The following is an 18666-nucleotide window of genomic DNA, read 5'->3' on the forward strand; positions in this document are numbered from 1 at the left end:
GCCCATATAATAAAGTTTTACTCTATAGACTTCTTCGATTTTGTATGATCATTAACCATAAATTATATTTATATTTAAAAACTAAAAAATATTGAAAACACACCATAAAGGATTGAATAACGATTAAAGTTAAAATACACACTTTTATTCGGGTAAAGCACCACTGACGATTAATCCATTTTCATTATTAACGTATATATACGCTCAATTTTCCTAGTCACTATCACCGGAGCGTATTTATACGCTCAATTTATTCTTTCTTATAATGCTGAAATATGAAGTTCTTTTACTTGTAGTCGTTTTTGTACTTAAATATAATAAAAAAAAAGTTTGGTGATAAAAGCCTTCTTTTCAGATTTCCTTATGATGCAAATGAGTTAATGAAGTACAATCATTTGTATAGGCAGAAGAGTTCATTCGAGGCTTATTTTTCGTTATCTGAATGCGATGTAAAATTAAAAACAATAGTGATTCTGGGTTACGGAGGTATTGCTTGCAAAGTAGGTGTGAATACGCAATTTTTTAAGAATTTTCAATTTCGGAGTTTGCTACCGTCGCGTCGCGTCTAGTGTTCCTGATTTCTCAACATTTTTCATTTCTCGAGAAATGAGAAATAAGACTACATTTCTCGAAAATTCTCGAGAATTTTTAATAAAATAAAAAAATATTGGGAAACTTTTACCAAACTTTTATAAAGCGGAACATTACGCTTTTGTTTTGAAATGACTTCTTAAGAAGCATAATGCGTCTAATGTAGAATCAGACAATCTACTTCTTTTTTTTTTTTGTAACAAAATCTGTAGCCGTAGAAAAATTTCTTTCATTTTGTATGGATGTTGGCTTTATCGTATACAGAACATCCAAAAGTTGCTGAAGATTGGGTGCCCTTTTTCCAGTGGACTAAAAAAATTGGAATTCCTTTGTTAGAGTCCGGAATTTATTTTCTTCTGCAGCTAAACTCTTGACACTAAATTCTTGAAGGCTATCTGCAATTTCTAATTCTAACTGTTTTTCCAGTGATAGTTCCTCATTCTGAGAATCTGAAAGTTTTTCACTATTTTCGTAAGAATCATTGTTATATTTTCCAAAAAGTCTGCTTAGAATTTGTTTTGCCATTTTATACATATCTGCGTTGGATGTTAAATAAAAAAATGTATCTTCTGAATCTTTTTGCAGAGATTCTGGATTATGCAGATATTTCATAAGGGATAGAACAATCTTGTCTCTTGTATTAGATATTTCTTCTTTAATAACAACAAGAAACTCATTACTCAATTCAGTATTCAGTTTTTCTAAAGTTTTAAATAAGAATGTAAGAGAATTTAAGTATTTATGTTATAAAATAAATGAGATTCATAAGACTTTTCCTAGATTTAAATTTCTCGAGAAATACTGGAATTTCTCGATAAATGAGAAATAATCGATTATAAAAATTTCTCGAGAAATTCTCGAGAAGGAACACTAGTCGCGTCGCGTCGCGCAAAGGACTCGGGTCTCGACAGACCCCGGTGTTGCGGACGACTGCCGGTGTCGAGTTTCCTCGGAATCCCTGAATGATCCTGGACATCGATCCCCATGAATGAGACAATCGAGTTTTGCGAACGTCGACGGTCGTCTCGACGGATTTCCTGGTGGGACGGGAGAGGCGGAGAGGCGGAGAGACGGAGATATTAGGAGCGGATAGTTTACGATGACACGAGAGGGCGAGCCAACGGGCATCGAAAAAGAAATTTCGGGGAACCCGCCGGAACAAGTCATTTTCTGACAAAGGGACCCTTTGGGTGGGTGGGAAAGAGAAGACAATGGTAGCCCAGCGAGCCTCGATCCTTCCCCGCGCTGTACCCCTCAGGTTTCGCAGCCACCTTGCGTTACCTGTTCCCTTTGGTCGTCGCGTACCTGCAACACCAGCTCTCCTCGCGCGCCTTTTACCTTTACCTGGCATCGGTTTCAAATTTAAAGCGCAATAAAATCATTCGGGACGAGTATCGGTATCGCTTCAGAAGAAAATAAGCGCGACCGGCTCCTCCGTGATTTACGACGGTGATTAACCGTACAGGTACTCTCTCACTGCCTCTGTCCCAGAATCGCCTACAGAGGACAATCAATCACTTATTTGCTAACCCGGCCCTCTCCGGTCAGCGGAACTCTCCCATTATGGTTTTTTCTTTTCCATTTCCTTTTAATCGCGATTTGCCTACGATTTTCGCGTGTCCGGTGCTCGGAAAGTGCCTACCTGTACGTTTCATAGTTCGCTGCTTTCGCTCTCTCTCTCTCTCTCTTTTCTTATTGCTGCGGAAGTCTGACGCGGCGGAGGAATGAAATATAAACTAATCCATGCTCGAGCGAAAAGCGTCGAAGAGAATACAGTGAATTCTCGTTACGAGTCAGTTTCGCGGTTCTGACGACTGACTCTTAGACGAAATCCGAGGTTCTCGCCGAGCGTCGCATTTGAAATACACAGAGCACGCTGGAAACCTAAGAGTCACATGCGTCTATAAGTCGTAAGCCTATGACTACTAACCGATAGTGACAGGAAGACTGAGAAAATGTCTTTCTCCGATACAAAGTTGCAATGTTCGACTCCTCACCGCTGTGCTGTGGGTAGTTCCACTGATTCCAAATCGTAAGGTTGGCACTGACCCGTAACGAGAATTCACTGTAATTCGTTCTGGTGGATCGAGGAAAGATCGATGCGATCGTCGACCACTTGGAGCAGCAATGTCGGAGTTTTTTCGCCGCTCGTCCCCGAGCTGGGAGACAGGGCGCGAGAGGAAACACCACGTAGCGCACGAGAAATGGAATGTGGACACCATATGGCCGGAATCTTAGTCCAACCACCACCCACTCGCGGCTCGTTCGAAGTATCGCGAACTCGCGTTCGCGTCGCGTCGGTTCGTTCTCGCGGTTGTCGTCGCGAGTCGCGACCGCCCGGCGCTTTTACGCTTTTACGCCTCTACGCTTTTACGCTTCTACGCTTTACGCTCGTGCCGAGGAAAGTTCGTTAGCGATTTCAGTCGTAATTGCGCGGCTCGCCGAATGGCAATTTATAGCCGGTGTTACCACATTCGCGTCACATGAAATCATTCGCCGGCCAGGAATTCCGATTGTGCGTGCGTACGAGCGATCGAGCGAGCTGGGTGCGCGAGCGTGATAAAAACTCACTTTTTCGATTGATTTTGCGGACGACCATTCTGTCCTTCATTCTCTCTCTCTCTCTCTCTCTCTCTCTCTCTCTCTCTCTCTCTCTCTCGCTCTCTGTCTGTCTCCGTTACTCTCTTCGTAAATATTGACTTTGCCGGAAGGCAACGACTACTTTTTCTTACGGGGGGATGCTGTATCGAGATACACACACCGATTCCAAATATTACAATTGCAAGAGACTATGGTCTGTCCAACGAGGCGATGCAGTGAAGCACCAGCGCGCGTCCTTTGCTGACTACAGTGAATTCTCGTTACGAGTCAGTTGCGCGGTTCTGGCGATTGACTCTTAGACGAAATTTGAGGTTCCTGCCGAGCGTCGCATTTGAAATACACAGGGCACGCTGGAAACCTAAGAGTCATATCCGTCTACAAGTCATAAACCTATGCGACAAGAAGACTGGGAAAATGTCTTTCTCCGATACAATGTTGCACGTAGCTCGAGAGACCGCTCTCGAGTGGTTAGTTCCACTGACTCCAAATCGTAAGGTTGGCACTGACTCGTAACGAGAATTCGTTGTATAGGAATTTCGTAGGAGATACATCGAAAAGCTGCACTCCTGACAATAATATACAACTTCCATTCGAATTTCTTGAGCACTGTTCGACGACGGAAATCTGGAATCTCCGAAACCTAAGAACAGGAGTGTACGATTGCGACGAGAGAAAAGGAAGACGATCCTGGCGGAGTTGTTCAACGAAGAAGAAGAAGAAGAAGAAGAAGAAGAAGAAGAAGAAGAAGAAGAAGAAGAAGAAGAAGAAGAGGTGGCGGAAGAAGGGTGTTATAACTGAAAAGGCGCACGCTTGTTAATAACGAGGAAGAGAAGGAACAAACCGTTCCGGAGCTCCTCCGAAAAATACGAGGCGACGCGTTGAATATTTTGCGCTGAAAACGGCTGGCTGATTATCCGAACGTGGGCCCAGAGAAATCCGGATATCAAATGCGCGGTCACGTACGCGAGTTTACGTGTTCCCGCTCGCGCGTATGTATAAATACAAGCCCACGCACGCTCGACCCACACTCCGCCATAGCTTTTTCGTGTCCGCACCCGCGCTCGTGTCGTCGACTGCTGCGACCCGAACCGACCCGAATTGACCTGAACCTTTCGAAACCCCTATCGGGTGACCGAAGAAAGTTTCTGCCGTCTCTAGGTTTTGTCATTCTGAAACCGTACACGCGCACACCGTGTATCGATTGAACGCGAGCTTGCGTACGGAATACGATCAGCGGCTATTAGTTTGTTTAGCTGAACGACTGCTTACGAGAAATCGGCGTGTCCTTAATCGATGAAACTTTGAAAACCTTTTGCAATCAGCAATCGACCAAGACGATACGAACTCGAATTTGGAGAATCGATTGTATAGGACGCGCACGGGTAAGTCGTGCGACGTTATGCGAATCGGTTGGAGTTGGAGCAGCTCTAACGAGTAGTCGGTGTCGAGGAGGGGAGAAAAAAAAGGTAGCGTTCGACATCGATCTTGCTGGCGTTGCATTCTGAATGAAACCACGTTCGCATGGGACAGCCGTATGACGGCGTATGGACGCATGGACGAGCGGACGTACGGGCAGATGGACGGTCGAGAGGGTCAACGTTCCCTTCCCTTCAAGGACGGCCAGGGAAAAGTCAAAGAACAGCCGAGGAAGCGTAGGAGCGCGGGTCGAGACGCGAATCCGAACGGAGACACGCCGCGTCTCTCTTCTCTCGTCTCTCTTCTCGCGTCTCGCGTCTCGCCTCTCACGGAGAAAGAGGATCCGAGAGTTATTTCGGGACCACGAATTTTCACGGGAGTAATAATAGTAGACGAGGCGGAATAGATAGCTCTAGGTATTCCGTGCGTTTCAGTTTCGAGCGCGCCAAACCTTCGGAGCGGAGTCGAGCGGAGCGGCGCATCGTGCTTCGGATGATCGCGAGAATTTCACCGCATCTTGCCAAAGAATCAACGGTTTCTCGTACGGTTGTTCGTCGAGTTTTATTCATCGAAGATCAACAGACTGACAGCGATCGAGTATTTGTTAATCAAATGGGAACGACGAAGTTCGATTCGGGACGCGGTGAAATTGCCGCGGTAACATTCCGTAGGAACGGTTCGATTACGAAACGACCACGGTCTTGTTGGTGTTTACGGAACTTCGAACGGAAAGCAATACTCATCGATCTTATTTGCAGTTGTCTACGCAGCGATATCGGCCGGCGTAATCGCGGGTTGAAGAGTCGGTTTCCGGTGCTGCAACGATAACCAAATTCTCGACTTCCATTGATTCGCGATTAGAACTTATCGTGCGATCTTTTCTACCGTCGCCGTCCGCTGATCCGTTCTCGAGTTGTTTTCGCGCTATTGCTCCGCAAACATCGCGCTTAATTAAACACGTTTCCCGTAACGTCATCTTCTCCCGCAAGCACAAATTTCCCCGAGAAATTCCGAATCAAAGCTTCCTTCTAATATGGCACGTGTTTGCCATCGCCTGGCTCCGGACCCATGCGGAAAAGGAAAAGATGAGAAAGAGATCAAGAGAGGGAGAGAGGGAGAAGAACGAAAAAATAGTGCACATATCCTTCTCGGCTCGACAGAGGTCGCGCACCTCGATTCCTCGATTACTCGATGTATCGCTGCGACAGCGGTCCGCCCCTTTATCGGAACGATTCGAAAAACTGTCGAGGAGATAAGCGGGACACAGTGAAACCTAGCCAGACCATGTGGGTCAGAGACCAACCGAGACTGCGACACCGCAGAAAACCTGCTCCGAAATGATTTGGAGATCCGAGTCCGCACAGGACTCATCTTTAAATGCCTCCACGAAAACACACACCGATGGAAACGCCGTGCCAGTGGCCAGGACCGGCACGGATGACCGAGCGGAGCCACTGGGCCAGCTCCGACGACGATCGGGAGCAACCCAGCCACGCCCGATCGAAGCGTTTTGCGCGGAGGAAGTGAAACGAGTCGTTTGCAAGATCGAGTCTTCTCTCTGACGTAATTTGCATTAAATCCTGGCCCCTTCGTTGCAGCGGATACTCCCGAGTAGGTACTATAGTCTGTCCAACGAGACGAGACAACGAAGCACCAGCGTGCGTCATTTGCTGACTATCGGAGAACTTCAACTCTGTCGATTATGTTCACATTTAGTCGGTTCGAAGACGATCAACGAAAAATAGTCGCTCGACGATTTTTGGGGAGGTCCGGTTGGAGGAAATCTGGAAAGGGCTCGAGGGAATACTGATCGTAGACTGTGACGTCGAATCGGTCCTGAGTAGTAGCAGCAACAGCAGCTTGCCGGGAACAAGATCGAAAAGAGAAGCATTACGAGCTGGTTGTTCTCCGAGAGAGGAGGAGAGGAGCGGAGCGGAGCGGAGCGATGACGGAGGCGGATGAAGAGGAGGAGGGGAACGAAGAGCGATCGGGCAGACCGGATATGACGCGGCGACAGCACATAACGATGATCGTAGATTGCGTTCGGTGCTCGTGCAAAAGGCAGCAGCCGAGCAGGAGCGAGTTGATGAAACGACGACGAACAGGGGAGGGTAACAGAGCACGGAGGATATAGACGGGAGAGAGACAAGTGGACCGCGATCTGCTCGGGAGAGGGAGGTCTGCGTGTGTTTGTGCGTGTGTGTGTGTGAGAGAGGACCAGCGAGACACGGGAAAGCGTGAGAGGAGATCAAAGACGGACGGAACGAGAGATAACGGGGTTGGCAAACACCAAGATAGCGTAGCGGCGGTGTTCTTGTGTTACGAACAGAGAGAAAGAGGGAGAATCAAAGAGTGAGAGTGTGTCCGAGAGAAAGAGAGAGAGAAAGACTATGGTACGTGACCCAAGTGTTTCGAACCGATTCGATTCTTCTGCCTCGAGAGCGCTTCGCTCGACTATGAAATCTACTGCCTAGGCTAGACCATCGCTGGATACACGTGTACACCAATCAGCCAAACCGAGGAGACGCCACAAAAGTACTCGCCACCCGATTCGCAGAGATGCAAATCTAAAGCTTGATTCACCAGACGGAATCGATCAACCGTTCCTCGAGTATTCCGCCGACCGAACTGCTCCGGAACAATCGACTGCATTGAGAGGCACGAAAACTTTCGAGTCTGTCGGGGAATCGCAAGATTTGCAAATAAACGTGAATGGGATTTTCGTTGGATTTGAACTGGCGATTGCCAGTGATTCTAGAACCAGGGACTGGAGAGAACGATCGGTCTCGACTTCCGTCGATCGGAACGAGAATCGGGGTCGTTTTGTCTGTGTCCCGATAGCGCTGCGTCGCGCTTCGCCTCGTTTCAGGAATTCAGCGTCCGACGACGCTGTTCGAGTCGAATGAAATCGGCTCGAAGCACTCGAGTCACGTCCCTTATTAGAGATTCGATTACGACCGCGGCTCGAGAACATCAGTGGGATAGGTCGACGAGCCTGGTCGACGAACGCGATCGTTAACATGTTACGAATGTATCGGTTACTCAACCCGAACATAACCACCGCCGATCCACAGTCTGTTCTCGCTCTCGCTCTCTCTCTCTCTCTCTCTCTTTCTCTCTCTCGCGGCAAGCGATAGAGGCTGGAAGGACGACCGAAAGACCGGAAACCGATCGCGTTTCGAAAGAGAACGTACACGAATTTCAGAATGCGACGGTCGGGTTTTATGCAATCTTCCGACCTCTTACCTACGCGCAACGAGCAGCAATCACAGGGAGAGAATCGAGAAAGAAGGAGTCGGAGTTTACGATCGGGAAGAAGGGAAAAGGAAAGATCTTCGTCGACCCTCCTACAAATCGATTAATTCGTACCGCGTAATACGGAGCTCGGAATCAAGTACGAATCGGATGAAACTAAATTAAATTTGGTAGAAATCAAATCGCAATTTTTGCCCCGTATTATATAGAAACCGCGTTGCAGGAAGGTTTACTGTGTACGATACAAGTTCTCAAGCTTTTCCTTTTCCGTGGAAAAATAAGTTCTCCGAAGTTAATAAGGGAATAGTGCGGATCAGCTCCGCGGCAGTCGGTGACCAATGAAATTCTGTGGAATCGCGTGGACTGTGGATCGTGGATCGTGGAGGAGAAGGATGCGCAATCGGAATGCCTGGGCGATGAGCGAAACACTGCACCGCGCTCCGCTGCGCTACGTCGCGGTGCGCGTCGGCCACTCCTTTCGCGACTCTGTTTCATACTCCTTCGATTCATTATTCCGGGCACATGTCGCTCAAGGACACGGGGTGCTCGCGCGAAGACGATCCGCGTGCATTCGCAGCGCGTTGCCACACATGGGCGAGAGACGGAGCGAAGCGAGGCGGGGAGACACGGGGTGAGGCGAGGCGAGGCGAAGCGAGGCGAGGCGAGGCGTTACATAAGAAACGGGCAAACAGCCGCTCGAAAACGCGCCTTCGGTCCTCCGACGATCTGGGTTCAAAGATTGTAGAACATGACCAAACGCGGAGCGAAATTTCACAAACGCGCGACACCGGGCCGGCGCACGGTGTTTTCACACGGCACGTGTCGGCTGAAAGCTCCAAATTTCAGTTGAAAAAAGAAATATGCAACGAAATATCCAGCGTCGAAACGTCGAAAAACGGGATCACGTAATTCCTCATGAAAAAGAGTGGCCAGCGTCATTTCGATTCGTGAATGAAGTTCGGACGTTATCGAATTCCCGTCGTTTTCACAGAGATCGGCAAATCGGGGATTATATAAAAGAATCGGTTGTTCGTTCGAAGAAAGCGATACACGTCACGATTTCTATTCCCTCCGTCTCTCTCTCTCTCTCTCTCCCTCGCGCGCGCGCGCGGAGAGAGTAATCTTCCTCGGGAATGCTCTCGAATATATTTATTCGATAACGCGATATCGTGCACTTTTTTCCTCCGGCCGGTCTGTTTGAAAAACAGGAGCGAACCCGTGCGGCGCGGCACGTTGCGCTCGTCGATACACTTCGTGTGCTCGATAAACACACTGTTATTATCATCAAGGAGTTACGCCTACCTAGGAACATCAAAATCATTTATTTCTCGGTTTTACCACGAGACCCCGCTATCCAACGAAGCTATCCAGGCAAGGAACAATCATCGAGACGAAGATCGCCCCGTTCGATCGCGAGCAATCGATAATTACTACGAAGCTCGAGGAAGCGTTTAGAATAGCCTATCGCAGCGAGATAATCGGACAACAGGAATGCCCGAATCGGAGCAATTGCATAGACTAATTACTTTTTTGGAAGCAAGTGCGATCGCCGCGGTATCGATGGATCTCGTATCGACGTTTATCGGCGGTCGTATCGTTATCGAATTGAAAAGCAAAACAGACAACCCGCGCGGCGTTGTCGGACCTTCTCCGCCGACGCGACGCGACGCGACGAGTCGCGACGAGACGCGGAATTCCACGGGGTAGAATCGAGTAAATCGTGGCTCGTGGCACGACGCGACGGTAATTCCAGACGGAACGCGCGTTTCGAGCCGATCTTCTCGAGAAAGGAACGATAGAACTGAACCCCGATCTCGATCGCGCCCCGCCAGTCGCGGGACACCCTGTACGTCGTCGAGATATAATGAATATCGCATCGTCGCGTATCTCGGACGCGGCTCGAATTATTCAGTTCTCCGTGGATAAATCGGAAAATCACGTTCCTCGTCGCCTTTTACGTCATCGGCTTCGCTCCCGTCCCTTTGCAGGAAATGACGCGCGCAAACAGAATAACAAAACGGAGGGAACGCCTGAGCGCTGCGCTTGCCGATACTACGTACTTCGAGATCGTCGAATCTTTCCCTGCCAAAGGGGAAACCTGTGGTCGCGCGCTCGAAAACTTCGGAAACTTCCGGAAGAATCGTTGCTGGAAAATAATACGAAAATTCTTATGTAAATATTAAGGAGAACGAGGAACAAACGAACGATTTTTCACGGATAACGATCCGTTTAACGTATCGGCGGGGAATCTCGAAGCGTAGGTCAATTCTCAAGTTCAGATGAAAAGTTGCGTCACGCGGAGTGCGTGGGTGTCACGGAGCACCGAGGCCGATAAAAGGGAATTTAAGAGAGAGAGACGAACCGATACGAGCCTCCGACGACGACGACGACGACGACGACGACGCGCGTCGATCGGTCTCGCGTGTTTGCGAAACCTCTCCGAGACCGTGTACCAAGATCGTTTACGAATACAACGTCGGACGATAACGATACCGGTCTTCATTGATAGCCGCACGAGGACTGGTTGAATGAGAAACTTATCATCGATCGGCGATCGATCGAGATGCAATCGGGTCGAAACAGCTTTCGGTATCGCCAATTCCAAGGCTCCGTCAACCGTAGATAGCGAAATCGCTATCGCGATTGCTTCAACCATTGAGAAACGAAAGGGAAAAAGTTCGAGTATCTAACGACGCTGTCGGTTTTAATCGTCCACAACCTACTTCGTGTTCGCGTTCGACTTCCTGCTATGCTCTCCCTCTCTCTCTTTCTCTTTCCTTCTTACGTGTTTCTTCCGCGCGCATTTCTAATCTTTTTTTTTTCTGTGAATTTTGACGCTCGTTCGCTTATCTCAGCCGATCCAACTCGCGGACTCGCAACGACTCGATCGATCTCGGCGTCACGATTTATCTCGATCGACGAGAGTACGAGAGAGCGAGAGAGAGAGAAAAGAGGAGGAGGAGATCGGAGAGTGGTTTGCACGTTGATCTATCCTGATCGACGAGCTGTTGCGAGTTGCGGAGTTGCAAGTTGCGAGCAACACAGCGTCGTCTCGTTCGACTCACCTACCTATGCGCCATGCGTGGAAATCATGGCTTCATTCATGCCAGACCGACCCTGACTTGCGTGCGTGTATCTGTGTCACGATACGCGAGCTCGAACGAGAGCTCGAGCGCGCACGATATCTCGTTTCGAGAACGACCGTGTACTACAGACGCTGTGCTGTGTCTTCTGCGAGCACTCCTCGCGCGTTTAGCTCGTTTAGAAGAGAATGTCGCCGTGCAAGAATAAAGCGAACCCTCCTATAACGCGGTACTCTCATAACGCGGAGCAGAAATTACGATTTAGAAATTGGCATCGAAGTTCATTGAATTTTATCTGATTTTTACTAATTCTGTATTTATAGCAGGGTTGACGGTAATTGTTTCGACGGTGAAGCGAAACCAAGAAGGAACAGAAAATCTGTTGTTCGCGTAAATAGGTCAACGAATAGACACTTCCTTTCCTCTTTGAGAATTTCAACGATTCGAGTTTTCCTTCGTACGACAACCTCTCGAATCTAGTTATTATTCTCTGTGAGGAGAGGGTTGCCTCGAGAGGAGTCCGCATTGCACCCTGAGTTACGTTCGAAGTCTGTTCGATTCGCGAATATACGCGTTCCCGATTCGGATTACCTGGTTAGTATCGCCAGCTCGATATCGGTGGCTATCTAATCGCGGCTGTCCGATCGGATATCCAGGTGACGGGTTGGATCTCGATTCCCGGTATTCTGAGTAAGCGATTCCGAGTTTCTCGAGATAATATCGCCTAAGGTCTCCCGATTCATCGGTTCGGGATACGCGTCAGCAAGCACGCGCGCGCGTGCTCATCGAATTTCGTGGAAACCTACTACTCATCGAGGTCGCGAGTCACCGATTATTCTCGAACGATCCGTAAATCGGCCTGGTCCGTGCTACGTTCTACGTTCTACATTCTACATTCTACGTTCTACGTTCTACGTTTTATGTACGCGGCGAAACGCGAGAGAGAGCGAAACGAAATTAAAGAGAGAAAAAGGGAGTACGGGGCAGACGCATGCGCGACAAAGTCTCCAGGTACGCGAAATCGCGATTGGCATTCATTCCCTATTGCCGTCGAAGCGAATCACGCGTTTGTGTTTGTGAGCATTCGAATGTTAGCGCGAGCGCATGCGCTCGTACTCCGCTCCAAGAGAGAGGAGACCAGCGATGGGACCGATTCGATCGCCGTATGGAAATTTTCGAGCGGCGACACACCGCCTGTCGCATGTCGTATGTCACACGCGCGCTGCGTCCCTCGATCGAGGAAAATTCGTCGATCCTTTGATTACTCGTTTACATGATCAAGTCGGTGCCCGGTTTGCTCAACTCGAGCATCTATTATTCGAATTGCGATCCTACATGGACACTGTTCGTAAGCAAACGAATGTTTAAACAGCTTATCAGTAGACTGCGGGTCTTTCTGCTGAATACAAAATTTTCTTCGTCAAATACAAGATACCGGGACTAGATAAAAATTTAGTTAGCAGAACAAAAATAATGTGTCGGCACTCTTCGGTTCTTTTAATGTTTTTGCTGTTTAACCCCTGAACGCACAGTTTTTTTGAAAAATTTTTGATATACTGCGCTTTTATTCCATGGAAAAAGGCTATATTTTATTCTTGAATAAATAAGTGTTATAGCTTACAATCCCATGTAAATGATAAATATCAATAAAACGATTTTTTTTCTTTGCTTTCACATTGTTATTTTCAATTCTCGATTATATTCGAGTGTGAAAAATTATAGCGGCATAAAATACAACGCCGCTCGAATTATCTCGAGTGTGCACAGTTTCGTCTGTTTAGCGCGCTCGCATTAACTCGAGCGTACAAGTTAAGGGGTTAAAATTGCGGTTACCAATCTTTCTCAGAAATCCATCAAATCTGCAGCCTACTTATTAGTTCGATCGACCTTAATTTTCCGATTTCCCCAACATGTTGAACAAATAGATATAGCGGGAAAACTCGTAAGAACGAACGAGCTTTCGTTCAAGTACAGCCTCGTAGAACTTTGTCCAACGGTTGCGAAGGTGGATATAGTTTATCGAAGGCCGAGCGAAGATCAACCGGCGACAGATAAAAGGTAGCTTAAGCCGAGTTTAACGGGTTGCTCGCGCGGAAGCGTTGCAGCAACATCTGGCTTTTGCTCGTCTCGAAAACGATCGACCGTCTCACGTGATTCTGCCGGTTTTTTCGATACTCCGAATGTCACGAGCGATCAAACGATATCGTAGTGCAGCGTGTGCGCGCTATGCAATCTTAACCTCGGCGTTACTTGCTGAGAAACGCAACCGGGGATCGCGCAGCGATAGGGAATCGATGATGTTGTTATTCGCGCGAGCAACTAGTCGAGTCGAGCCGAGCCGAGCCGAGCCGAGCCGAGCCAAGTCGAGTCGTCGCGAACGTTTCGACACGCTGCTCCCTCGGAATACCATTCACACCCAGGCGCATTCATAAGCAGTCGGAACAAGGCGAATACTTTCCGCGAAACTATGGACGGGCCCGCCTACGAGGTCGCCGTTCCCTTTGCCGACTACGAGCAACAAGCAACGAGCAACGAGCAACGAGCTGCGTGCTATGCGCTGGGAGTCTCGCGAGCTGCTAGAGAGGAGGAGAACGGCCGGCCCCGAGAATCCGAGCTGGAAAGAAACGCGGCGCGGCTACGCTCGACGTGTCGGCGTCGACGTCGACCATCTACGTTCGCGATTGGGTTTGCGTTTCGGACGTCGTCACGAGCGGAAAGGTGGCGGCCGTGTCCGGGGGCGACTTTCTCGCGCGCAACTTTCTACACCGGTAAATTTCATTCACTACTCCTCGGCCCGTGCCAACTCGCCTCTATGAAAGCGTAGTGTGACTCAATCCGCGCGACGAGTCACGCTCCGTGGATCCTCGATCGCGTTTCCTCCGAGACCCACACCCACGTCGACTGACCCTTCGCGCTCGAAGATTCTTCAACTTCGGAACCCGAACATGCTTTCTCTAATCCACCACATTTCCATTGTACGTGCTGGTCATTTTTAGCAATCCGTTGAATGCAAACGGAATTACGGAATGGCTACTTTTAGTGGCGCCTCAACGTGCAACGGGTTAAACGAGGGTTATCGCCGGTGGAGTTCCAGGTCGGCACGAATACACTTTTAAACGACGTTTCCGAAACGAACGTGGAACAGAGAAAACCAGCCTCCATCTCCGGTGTCCCGTGTCCCGTGCACCGTGTACCGTGCAACCCTCGCAGCCGTGAAACCTTTTGTACGCGTTCGCCCTCGACCGGTCTGCACGCGTATTAGATTCCAGTCGAGACAATAGGGAGAAACCGGAAGCAGCTACAAGGCGCATCGATTCACGAGAGACTGGAAGACCGGTAGTATAATAGGAAACGGTTGGCTCATCGGAGGACTTCCTATTTACTCGGAATCCTTTCGCTCGAACACCGATAATATGCCGTTCAAATAAGTTTCATCTTTTTCTCTGTGTCTCGATATTTGCAAATCCTCAAGACACGAACACCGACGACGGTGGCGGAGAAGAGCCTATCGGAATTTCCTATTGGCTATCGATACGCTGCGAATTTATGCGCAAGATAGTAATTTTCTTATAATTGAAATGAAGCGAATATAATCTGTCCTCCTGTTTGAAATGCATAAAGGTCCACCACAATTTACTACTACTATTGCTAATGGTAATACTAAAACTACGGGTCCTAATGCAAAATAAAAATTGTCTGCGGAAGATAAATAAAATGTCTCTCTCCCCCTTTAAAGATTACAGAAACTTGCACACAGTATTATACATTGATACCCCCTAATGGCTTCGCTGTCGTAAATTGCATCTACTCGTTTTTGTGATAAATGCGTGAAATCCGCAGTCTAGTGGTAACAACAACGACGATGAAAATAACGTTAGATACTCGTCGCGGAACATTTGCCGTCGCAGCGCAGCGACACGGTCCGACAAGGCTGTCCCGCGACAACCGTCCCAGTCACCGTGTATACACAGCTGAACCCGGGCCTTTATGAATGGGATCGAGTTCGCGATGTTCAGACCGATCGCCGGCAGCATAAAGAGACGCTGTGTTCGCGTAAGTGGAGTGCCACTTGGCAGTAGTTCCGATAAGAGCGCGAGCACACGTCGAACGCATCCCTGTTACATCCGGAAGCGTTTCCCTCGAACAAATGGACTTCCAGTGTACCGATTCGGTAGCGATTCTCTGGTCGGGAATGCCGCGGTGAGTCGAAACCTGTGTCGCAGTGTACGTTCCCAAGAGGAAAAACAAACCCCGAATTCGGAATTGCGCTATGCGAGAGCGTAGCTTCCCGTTGCATGCGTGCCGCGCGCTAGCGGGGAATGCAACGAGGAAATTTTCACGGGGAGGACACGTTTCTACTCGGTCGGTAATTGTCAAATTATCGGTAAAACGCGTATAGAATACGGACGTATCAAGTAGTCCTCGCGGTAGATTAGTGAACGCCGAAGAATAAAAGGACACTCACCGTTTCGACTAGGGGGCCGTGGGGGCGCAGGATAGTGGGGCGGCGTCAAGGGTGGCGGCTGCGGCGACACTCGCGCAGACGAGGAGGTCGTTGAGCCTCGGAACGCCGGTCTAAGCGTCGTCGACGTGGTAGTCGTCGTAGCCGCCGTCGCTGTCAGCGAGAACGTGGTGGCGGCTGTAGTGCTGGCGTTGATGTTAGTGTTGGCGGTGGTGGCGGTGGCGGTGGCGATGCGCTGCTGGCCGCTGTACCTCGAGGCGGTGATGCTCGGGTTGTTGGACGGCCAGGGCGGGCGCCGCGGGGGCAGCACCGGGGGCGGCTCGTAGTCCAAGGTATCCACACTTTCGGCACTTCCGTTTCACCTGTACCCTGGCACCGCGAACTTCCTCTCTATCTCGTGGTTGTCTCCCGTTTCTCTCTATTCGACTGCTTCCTGATTTTACCTGTCCACCCGTGGCTTCAACGTTGCCGCGCGCACACAAACTCATCCAACGCTTCCTATACGTTTCCTCGTTTCGCGCGACGAGCAGACGACGACGACAAGACAAGCTTTTCTCACTGATATTTCACTCAAGAGAGGGTGACACCGCTCGCGGAGAATATAAACAGAGATTTGTTTCTCTCTCTCTCTCTCTCTCTCTCCCTCTCCCGCCGACTCCGGTCGCTTCCTCACTTGGCTCGCACTGGTCACCGGTCACCGGTCACACAACACACGTAAACACAACGCTCGAGTTACATGCATGCGTTACATGTACCGTCGAAGCGTAGCAAGTCGACGCGTTTTAGCGAAACAAAACGGAACGGAACGGAACGCAACTGGTATGAACCGTGGAACAAGAAACTCCTGTGGTTGATAATCCTGACGGCGAGGCGGAGCACGGGGCCGAGGAACGCGAGAGGCCGCACCGGAGCACGGTGTGGCTCGACTACTCGCCGTGTACGAGAACCCGGTCGAGAAAAACACGAGGCACGATGCGAGACGAGATGGGAAGACGCGAGGTTAGGCGAGGTGAGACGAGGCAAGGCGAGGCAAGTCAAGGCAAGATGGGGACGGGCTGGGACGGGACGGGACGGGATGAGACGAGATCAGACGAGACGAGACGAGTCGAGACGAGACAGAAGGACAAGATCGGTGAACACACACCGCGGCTTCTTCTCGCGCACTGGCCACACACAGGGCTCTTTCTCGTCTCGTGGCAACGAATGCTGCTGCTGCTGCTGCTAGTGCTGCTGCTGCTGCTGCCTGCTTGCTTACTCTGTTCCTACTCGGTATATCCCTCTTTCTCTCTCTCACTCTTCTTCCTTTCTCTCTTGTATCCGCTATGGGATGCGTACGACGAGTCAGAGCGAGAAACACGCAGGCTTACCGACAGAGAGAGGAAACGGAGGACCGAACCGCGGCGGGAGACCGAGAGAGAGAGAGAGAGAAAGAGAGAAAGAGTGAGAGCGCGAGAGAAAGAGAACCGACTGAATCTCGCGTAGGCTGTCTGCCAGTAAACAGGCTCCTTCATTCACTGCTTATTTTATACGGGCGGCCCCCTATATGCTCCACAGAAATAGCCACTTCTCGGTCTGTCCTTGTCGCGCGCACATGCCACGGCCGGATATATGCTCCCGCTGGTGCCGTCGGCGTCGTCGTCGTCGTCGACGACGTACCCGTCGCCGTTGCCGTTGCTCTCCACCGGCACACGGATCTCCTTCTTCTTCTTCTTCTTCTTCCTCCTTCTCTATCTCTCGGTTCCTCTCTCTCTGTCCCACCGCCGCCTCCTCGTTCGTGGATCCCCTTTCTCTCGCACTCTCGCATTCGTGTCACGCGGCTCGCACCTCCGACAACAGTACTGCCCTCCGTGGAAAAGCGAAGAGTAGGAGGCCCACACCGGCGTTCTCCTTCTGGCGCATCCTTCTCTCTTTCTCTCTCGGTCCCGCTCGCGCTCTCTTTCTCTCGCCCCTCTCGGCCCGGTCTGTCTGTCTCTGGTGCGTGAACGCGTTCCTCTTGTTCCTTGTTCCTGTTCCTGTTCCTGTTCCCCTTCTTCGGACGTACGCTTCGCAGAACCGGATACGCACGGCTTCTTTTATTTCGCTCTCCGTTATTTTTCGAAGCGAGACATCTCGGCCTCACGAATCTCGTGTCACTGTCTGCTGCGCGGCACACACACGCACAACACCCCGGAGGAAACAACAGGTGCGTGATATCGGTAACCGGTGTCGCAGCACTGGCTACGTTCGGCTGTTACAGTCACCGGAAGAAAGAACACGCACGGACGACTTTCTCGCGACAGTCACCGGTGTTACCGTCCTCGTTGTCGTTGTCGTTGTCGTTGTCGTTGTCGTTGTCGTCCAGGGAACTGCCTCCTCGAAAGGTCCGAAAACACCGGATCGACGGAAATCTCTTCAGGCACACACTCGACAAATCCCGAAGGAATAGCTAATTAACGACGCGATCGACTCGCGGGCACGACGATGTGTCTCGATCGATCGGACGCTCGGCACTCCCGCGAACAACGAACGGATCCGTTGCGCGCGCGTGTGTTTCCAGTTACGCGCCCCGTAGTGCTCTCACTCGAGTTCACTGGTTTTCTCGAATGGCAAGCCTTCGCTCGTTCTCTCTCCCCTCCCTCGCGATCGCTCCGGTGAACACGGCGCAACTCACGTTCGCGAAACCCGCGCACAACCAACACCACGTACACACACGTTCGCTGCCCCGTACACGCACACCGAACGATCCGGGTTTCGTGTGGCGCGCGCACGGTCTGGTCTCTCCTCTCTCGCGTTAAGCGGAAAGAGAGTTCGAACGAGTCGGCTGGAAGCAAGAAAAAAAGAGACGAAACGACGGGACAGCCGGCTGGGGGATATACAGGGGAACCGAGAGTCGAAGGAGTGGGGTGAAACGGAGAGAGAGCGCGAACGAAGACGGATCAGAGAAAGAGACCGAGCGAGAAAAGAAACAGGAAAGAAGAAAGGTGGAGGAAGGAAGAAAGACGGATAGAGAGGGTGGGAGCAACGATCATCGCGCGCGCGCGCGCGGGAGAGAGAGAGAGAGAGAGACGAAAAAGTTCAGCTGGCCTCGGCGGCCATGCCAGTGTAGATCGTGCGAGAGCAGCCCAGGCGCGTACTATCCGACCAACGGGGCCACCAGTCAATCGGTGCACGCCTTCTCTCTTTTCTTGTCTTTTCCCTCTTCCTCCCTCTTCTTTTTCCTGTTCGATTCCCCCTCGTCTCCCGATCACTCGTCTCTTCGCCGACGTACTCCCATGGGAG

At 50.3% G+C, this 18666-nt stretch overlaps 1 protein-coding gene across 1 annotated transcript in view; it reads right to left on the minus strand.

The window, feature by feature from the left end:
• Positions 1–18666, minus strand: part of Sty (sprouty signaling antagonist) — a 47099-nt gene that overhangs the window by 17608 nt on the left and 10825 nt on the right. The window contains exons 2-3 of the mRNA XM_076787449.1: positions 17668–17753; positions 15412–15768 (exon numbers count right to left, since the gene is read on the minus strand). Of these exons, the coding sequence (XP_076643564.1) occupies positions 15412–15768; positions 17668–17753 (443 nt within the window). The remainder of the gene's footprint in view (positions 1–15411; positions 15769–17667; positions 17754–18666) is intronic.

This window comes from Halictus rubicundus, chromosome 4 (genome assembly GCF_050948215.1).
Source record: "Halictus rubicundus isolate RS-2024b chromosome 4, iyHalRubi1_principal, whole genome shotgun sequence".
Taxonomy (NCBI): domain Eukaryota; kingdom Metazoa; phylum Arthropoda; class Insecta; order Hymenoptera; family Halictidae; genus Halictus; species Halictus rubicundus.